This window comes from Rhea americana, unplaced genomic scaffold, assembly GCF_003343005.1.
Source record: "Rhea americana isolate MKP2758 unplaced genomic scaffold, rheAme1 scaffold_4, whole genome shotgun sequence".
Lineage (NCBI taxonomy): Eukaryota > Metazoa > Chordata > Aves > Rheiformes > Rheidae > Rhea > Rhea americana.
In genome coordinates this window covers 12,640,907-12,648,754 of record NW_028186534.1, presented here as the reverse complement: position 1 = coordinate 12,648,754, position 7,848 = coordinate 12,640,907, and the positions used below count along the sequence as shown (strand labels likewise).

Below are 7,848 nucleotides of genomic sequence, written 5' to 3'. Positions count from 1 at the left end.
AGATGCATCTAAACCGGGTTTGGAGGCAGGGGGAGAGGGAAATGCTCAGCCAGGTCCGAAGGTGCTTTGAAAGGCAGCAGGACTCAGCCCAGCTTCCTTTGGAGAGCGAGATCGCTCTTCCTTTCTCTCTCTTTTCGCTCCTTCCTTCTGTTGCGCGTTATTGCTCGGTGGCCAGAAGGCTGCAGGCATTTCAATCCTCTCCTTCGAGTCTGTGTGTCGCAAAGGGCCTGAAGAGTGTTTTCTTCTGAGATGCAGCAAATGGGAAGTGCGCAAAGCAGGCGTCTCGCAGCCTCCCTTCCCCTGTCTCGGGGAGAGGAATCCACCGAGCCCTAGAGCCTGACTCACTCGCTGTGTGAGCATGAATTAACCAGGAATGTTCGAGAATTATTCCTGAATAATTCATGAACCTGAATTAATCATGCATTTTCATGAATTATTCATGAATAACTCATGGAAATGCAAGGTTTATTCATGCTCCAAAAAACCCAAGGCTTTTTCTCTTCTCTTCTGCTCTCTCTTCCTGTAAGAAACAGCCCTGAAATGAGCTAAGGACAAAAGAATACATATACGTATATGGAAAAATAAGAGGAACCATAATGCYGAGACAAAACAATCGGGAAAAAAGAAAGCCGGGGGGCTAATTTTTTTTCGCAGTGGGGACGGCAGGTGGGAGCTTTCCAAGCCAGACAAAGGAAACCTGAGCAGGAATTGTGGTGAAGGGAGAGACCCAAGGCAAGAGGACTGTGCGGTCACCTCCTCCCCGGAGCAGGCAGCCGGGATCGGGATAGACAGGAGACGTTTTGCAAGACTCAGCACCTGGAGCGGTGCTAACCAGGCAAGGACGGAGCTCGGTCRCTCTCAGGATTTTGATCTCTGTCTCTCTCTCTCTCTCTTTCTCTCTTTCTCTGGTGGTGGTTGTGTAGTTTGGGTGCATTCCTTAAAATAAACGAGCAAAGCAGCAAGTGGGGCTGGAGGGAGCAGGAGCATCTATGATGGGTAGAGATCGCTCTTTAAACGTTAAAGAGGGGAAAGCTCCTCTAAGGAGCTTGCTGGGGGCTTGCGCTGYTTGGAGTGCGGAGCTGGAAACCTGTTTTGTGCTTCGGGGAGGGAGAAGCGTCAGCTGCGCGTTTATGCTGGTTTGCCCGGTGTCTCCGCAGCCTCCGGGGCTCGGGACGGGGCTGCGGGCAGCGCTGCGCTGCGGAGCGCCCAGCCTCTGCGGAGAGAGAAGGGCACGCGGGCAGCACGCACGATAACGCGCAGTTAATTCCTATGCAGTGTTTCCTGTTAAAAATGAACCTGGTAGCGTGCCTTGGCCAAGAGAAAAGGCTCGGAGTGAGCTCGGTGGAGATCGGAGCTGGCCGGGCAGCTGGTGGCTTTGGGGACTCTTACGGCTTCTGCGGGCGGGTTTTTTCTCGGGTGATGCTTGGGCGGCCAGAGGGGAGGAGGAAAAAGGTCTCCAGGGAGAACCAACGCTCCCAAYGAGAGGGATCGAACCTGGGCTCGGCTTTAATGAGGACCTGGGGCCAAACCCAGGGATTGCACTAAACTGGGCTGTTCCTCACTTTTCTGGGCTGCAGCTGCATTTCCCGTCACCTTATCCCCCCCCTTCACCTCCCTCCCCTCCAACTCGCTCCCGTGGCTTTGGGTACCACAGCGGTTCCCCGCAGGGTGCCCAGCACCGGGGCTGAGCCCCAGCCCCGTCCCTGAGACCCTCCTGCTAAGCACAGCTGTGCAGGGCGGTCTGGGGTGACGCGCGGCYGTGTGTCTGCTCTGTGCCTCAGTTTCCCCACGTGTGAAACGGAGGTGACTTGCTGCCTTCCTTAGCAAAGCACTTTGAGATTTACTGAACAAAATAGCTGAAAAGATGAAGGAGTTGTTATTTCCTGGAGCACACCTGTGTCCTTTAGGGTGTCTTTTTCTGCCGCCTTGATGCCGTGCAGATGTAATTCTACCGTGAATTGCCACAGTCGCAGTGAAGTCAGCTGAGCTGCGCTCATTCAGCCAGGCAGAGGAACCCGCCTAGCTCCACGCAGTGTCTTATSTGGTCTCTGCTAAACACGTCCCGTGAGAGCTGGTCCTGCCTGTCCCCAGGGACATGAGTCGCGGCTGGAGCTGCAGCTCCTCCTTGAATAAAGCTGAGSAGCACTAAAAGCACATGTGCGAGGACAACCCTCGGGGAGATGTTTTGTACAAATCAGGTACAGAAGGGCAAGAATGGGAAAAGCGGAATGATTGGTAGAAAAGGTGGAAGGGAATTCATTGCAGGGACTTTATATCTACAGGATACACTGCCTATAATTGTAATTAACTGCTTGTTAATCCTCCCAGCTGTGACAGATAGTACTTGGAAGTTTTTTTTTTTTTTTTTTTAAGAAAAAAACAAATGGAAAGAGCGGAGTTAAAACAACCCGGTACCAGAAGGTGGAGAGAGGTTACACTGGTCATATTTGTCATTATAGCCATTTGTAGGCCTGTCTACAGCTTCTGCTGCTGGAGATGACAAATGCTTGGTTACCATTATTTCCAGCTGTTTGTGTCCCAAGTGCTCGGAGCTGGGTATGTCCAAAKCCGTGCCCCAAGACGCACAGTCAGGCCCTGCAGGACGAGGCCCGAGCGGTTGTCGTCGCAGAGCGCATGGTGTGCTGGTGGTGATGTTTCATTCTCCTCTCCCGTGCTCCAGGTGGGGCGGCTCCAATGTCTGCCAAACTCTACGTCCTCATCAGCTGGCCCGACGGCAGCCGCGTGATCAACATCGAGAACATCAAGGAGCCCCGGAAGCCGTTCCACCTCTATGTGGTGGGCGAGCAGGTGCTGGCCCGCTGCCCTGGCTTTAGTGGGTTATACTGGGGGATTGTGGAGGGCATAAGTGGTGAGTGATCCTTGCCTGTCCTGGGCTTTGCACCTTGGGGCTGTTCAGAACAGCCTCTAGAAAACAAAATCTATACCTAAAAGTCCTCTTTTGTTACAGAGCGTAAAGATATTTTAGAGAAAAGGCTGCTGGAAGATAGACAGCTTCTGGAGAAGTTAAGTGAGTAGTGTCTTTGCTTTGGAGCCTTTAATATGGCAGGGAGTTGTTTCTGGCAAGAACGTAATTGAGGGTTGCACCTTTCTACCTCTTCTGGGGCTTCTAAATGGGAGGGCAGTGGGTGCATGATAATTCTGTCATGGACTTCACTGYCCGTATCTCTACAATCAGGGTGAAGAGCACGGTGTGGGAGGTGGGTGATACACATTACTGATATCCCATTCACCAGCTTGACTGTTCACCTTGCTTTCAGAAGAAGAACCAGCCATCCATAGCATGATGCCACCCAGTTCAAAAAAATCAAGGAAAACCTTCCCAAAGTGGACCCCAGGGAACACATCCAGGAAATACCATGGTGACAGGACCTACCCTGCCAARCCGCTGCTGCGGGCTGCTGAGGCAGGCCCACCTCATGGCGCTGGCAGCTCCTCCATCATCAAGGAGAGACGTGCCCTGGGCAGCGCGACGGGAAGTCCCTGCACGCTGGTGGCACCCCACCACCCTGCCAGTGCCTTCAACCCACCGCCCGCCTTTGTGAACCTGGCTGTGCCGGGGACTTCCGAGAGTGAAGAGGACAGGCCTGGCACAGCCGCCAGAGGTACTCATGGCTGGGAGAAGTTAGTCTGAACAGGAGGGCACGTGCTCCTAGCTCTCTCCTGTGCCGTTCTGGCACACGGAGGTTGGGATGGGTACTCACACGGCTGCCAGGAGGACTCYGCTTTGCTCCAGGGCTCTGTGTACCTTATCACAGGGCTGCGAGGGTTAGAGATCAAGTTCTCCGGTTCTTCCCATATGGAAGATCTTCTCTAGAGAGGCTGTTTAAAAGGAGGTGTCTGTGTGGCGGCATACTACAACTGTTTACACTAGGCACCAACTCTTTCTCCTATGCTAGTAGTTCTTTCCCTATAAGCAAAAAAAACAGTCCAATTTGCCTGAATAACACTAAAACACCCCCAAACCTTGTGCCTCAACCAGACAAAKCTTCTCAGATTTGCCTCTTTACTTGCCCACTTTTTCATCTACTAGTGTGTAATCTTCCTGCTGACTAACACTCCGGTGTCCAGACACAGGTTCATTCTTCCTGCCTTGCCTGCTATGTCTTTTATGACAGAAACAAAAGAAGCTCTTGAGATACCACATTTTTCTAATAACAAAATCCCTATTGTTCAATCCTGGAAAGCATGTCTAGATCACTCTGCGATAATGTACAGGCAATAATGTGTTGCTATGCCATCTAGCAGCAGTGCTGAGATAAATGTATTCTGGAGACAACGGGATTCAGGCGATAACCTTTTCAACAGCTGGCTTGCTTAGCTTATCTCCCCGTCTTTGCCTCTAGATTACGTGGCCCTGGCAGCAAAGAGGAAATCAGACRGCATCTTATCTCAGTGCCAGCAGCACATCCGCCTGAACAGGTAATGCTTTCAAGCACAGTGAGGACCCTGAATGTTTCATATATTGTCATGCTGTTGAGTCTGGCAGCTCTGCTTCCATGCCCTGATGGGGCTTGCTTTGAACAGATATTACTGTGGACATAAACCTAAAGCGTGGAAGATAACGGGGGTTACTGTGGGTACACACATGCYGTGGAGCAAGCGGATTCCCTAGTGCTCTGCAGTCCTGGTCCCCTGGTTGGGTGAATGAGAGTGCTATGGGGTACATGAAGTCATTCCAGCACCTCCTGTTTTGGGGCTTCCTCCTCTTGAAAATGGGGTGTATAGGAGTTTGTCCACGTGAAGARCCATTGACATCTCCTCTCAGTCCAGTTCTTTCTTGCTGTAAGTGAAACTAGAGCTGACATTGCTGTCAGCCTTTGAATTCCAGATAAATCACAGTAGAAATGAATATGAATATGAAGCTACTTGTTGCAGTACTTTTTAGCTTGTTTGTTTGTTCCAGCTGTGAAGAACGAAAGCTAGAATCTTTGCAAGAGGCAGATGACTTTGAGAGAGTTCAGAAAAAATTTGTTCCTGGTGAAATGGAAAGGTAATTAGTGAAAGAAGGCACTTGTTCTTTACAGTATTATCCTCCTTGCTACAGAAAAAAGCACTGAGACTACAGCTGGGTGACAAAATGCTGTAACTTTAAAATGGATTGCTGCTGAATCTCTACATAATCAGAGAGAGCTATTTCTTTTCAATTGTAGGGCTTGGAGCCTGCAAGCAGGATCTGAAACAATACAGAAATCACAAAGCTCACGCCTATAACCATCAAAATGACATCCATCATGTCTGAACGTGGTGCTGTGTTGCATCTTTTATTGCTGGTTTCTTTGATAATAAGTACCTGCAGTGAAGTGGATACCAGGGACAGTTTTATTGCAAAGAAACAGATGCAAAAATGATGTTATAGTACTCGCATTGCCATTTGCGAAGTGCCCTTGTTTTGTACCATGAATACTTGCTTCCTGGTACTGGCAGGGCAGGGTTTATACCTTTCTTTAAAACAAAACAAAAAAGAAACCCAAATATCAAGTCTCCATGGATGCGTGACAAGGAGRATTTGAGGGTTATGCTCTGGCCTTYTCTGAGTTTCTAAAAATGTCAGATCATGTTGATCTTCTCCCCTGCCTTGCTCCTCAACAGGACAAAGGTTGTCCCATACCCACTTGCAGGGCACAAGAAAGGTATTACTTGCATGGATGTGCTACATCCTTTAGTAATACTTGTTATGAGTCTCTGGTGTCCTCTTGCCTCTATGCATGTTGTATTCTGGATTGAATTTTTCAGGGCAGAGAAGATTGAGCAGCTGGAAAGGATTGTCTTGGACCTCCAGCAGGATGTTCTTGCTCTGAAGAAGAAGGTACAGAGGCTGGAATCACTGTCCTTGCAGGAGGAACCTCACCGACAGCCATGTGAGGCGGTGGAGCTCTTCAATGGCTACACGAAGGAACAGCTTAAAGAGGCCATCCGCTTTGACCAGAAAATYAGCACAGCCTGTAAGACACTACTCTACAAGCTCTTCACGTCTGACTATATCCAGAGCCATTCCATCACGGGGCGGAGGGGCAATACTTTCCGAGAGGCAAAGCCCATGATGGATGAACGATGCATCAAAATCATTCGGGTGCTGTTGAAACAGAAGTTTGGAGATCACCTCAGTGACACAGTGATCACAGAGAAGATACAAAATGTGCAGAAAGCCCTCAGGCAGAAATTTAAGACAGAATGTCTCTGATGCATGGAGGATTTGGTGTCTGTGCTCCTACCACACTCATCAGTGTACCTAAGCATCCCTTCCAGAAAAAGATGAGTCCATACTGTTGTTGTTTTGTAGGCTCCCCCCAAGGAACCTGCCCAAGTGAACTGTGCATTAAACACATCACAAACCTTTCGCTGCCAAACCTCTACTTGCAGCAACCCCAYGGGAAGCTTGCCCAGCTTTGCTAGAACTTTGTGCATCTACTGGCACTTTACAAGTCAYGTCTCCTCTGGTCTGCATGCAGATTTCACTCTGAGGTCCACGTGATTATCTCCAGGCCTTTTTGGTGGAGAAATGGCTTGAGGGTTCCTGTTGGATCCAAATATGGGTTGGTAAGCCAGCCTTGTTCTACCTTTYCTTCTGAAACATAATTCTACAGACTTCTTGGGAACTAGACAGTAAAACTGGGATACAGTCAGGGCTGAAACTCTAGGAAACTTTAAGTTCTTTCTTTTCTTCCCTCTTACATACTGCAGAAAGTCTGTATGTAAGCTCCAACTCAAATGAAGACGTCCACTCTACCCTTTTCACTAATGTACATTTCTTTCTCTCTCTGATGRTTGTGGTTAAGAATGAGGAGGGCAGGAGCGATGAGGGAGAACCACCACTGAACAAGAAAAAGGTTGTCACCAGACACCTCCYACCAGGCATCATTTTCCTACCACGTGAGGACTGAGACATGGATGCTCCACAGCGCTGCCCTTGCAGTGGTCAGGGAGAAAGACCAGCTTTGGGTGAGTAGTGTAACCGCGGAGAAAGYGATGACCTCCAGCTGCAGATGGACTTTGTGTCACTCCACCCAGCTTCTCTCTGCATGGCCAGGGCTGCCAGCTTCTGCTTGCGGGACAATATTACCTCTCTTTGCTCCCAGTGAACGTGTTTTACAATTTCCTGCAGTAACAGAAAGGCAGACTCAATAAAACAACTCCATAAATCCTTCAGAAGAGGAAAGGCTGATTATTTCCTTTTTTCCTCTCTCTTGTTTTATATTTAATGTTCTTAATGCAGCTGTATGGCAGAGGTGTCTTCACTAACAGCAAATCTACTGAACAAGGGGATGTCTCCCATGCAAATTACAATATATAAATTTTTCTTTCAAAGCCAAATTATTTCTACTCAGAAATCCTGAAATTAATGAGGTAAAAGTAAGGAGGAACTTAATTTGTCCTGCTGTAGATTTATCTCCTCTTTGAAGATCAGAACTRTTATGAACATAGACACTATAATTTAAATATAGTACATATATCCCAGCTAATAAATTCCAAGCACAAGCAGGAGCTTAGCCATATAAGAGGCTATGAAGAAGAACTAGAGAGACCTGTTTTTTCCTAAATTCCTTAAAGCTAGTGTTTGGATGGATTAAAAGTGTTTTTAACATTAGAAGAATAATAAACTGGCACCAATCCACCTAACAGAAATGGTGCAAAATACCAAACATTCCCTTTTAAAGAGGCATCTTGCATAAGAAATTGTTTTTGTTTAGTTTTGAAATTATTCAGAAAATGAAATGTCAGCTGTTTTGAGATGATCAAAACATTTAGTTTATAAGTTTCATTYTGCTTTTAAGTATTTAATTTTTCACAGCTACATGAGAAATAATAAAGCCAAGTAAATATATTGGA

The 7,848-nt window shown here is 47.9% G+C and overlaps 1 protein-coding gene across 3 annotated transcripts; it reads left to right on the top strand.

Annotated features, from left to right (window-relative positions):
• The first annotated feature begins 2,694 nt into the window (after positions 1 to 2,694).
• Positions 2,695 to 6,202, top strand: LOC146590840 (uncharacterized). Of its 3 annotated transcripts, none has more exons than XM_085313899.1 (6): positions 2,695 to 2,869; positions 2,969 to 3,028; positions 3,279 to 3,623; positions 4,365 to 4,430; positions 4,864 to 5,011; positions 5,755 to 6,202. In XM_085313899.1, the coding sequence occupies exons 1-6, from the start codon at positions 2,695 to 2,697 to the stop codon at positions 6,200 to 6,202; spliced, it is 1,242 nt and encodes a 413-aa protein (XP_085170025.1). The 3 variants fall into 3 exon arrangements, with proteins under 3 accessions (XP_085170025.1, XP_085170026.1, XP_085170027.1); XM_085313900.1 differs by having other exon boundaries at positions 4,365 to 4,440; positions 4,925 to 5,011; XM_085313901.1 differs by lacking the exon at positions 4,864 to 5,011 and having other exon boundaries at positions 4,365 to 4,440.
• The last annotated feature ends 1,646 nt before the right edge of the window (positions 6,203 to 7,848 follow it).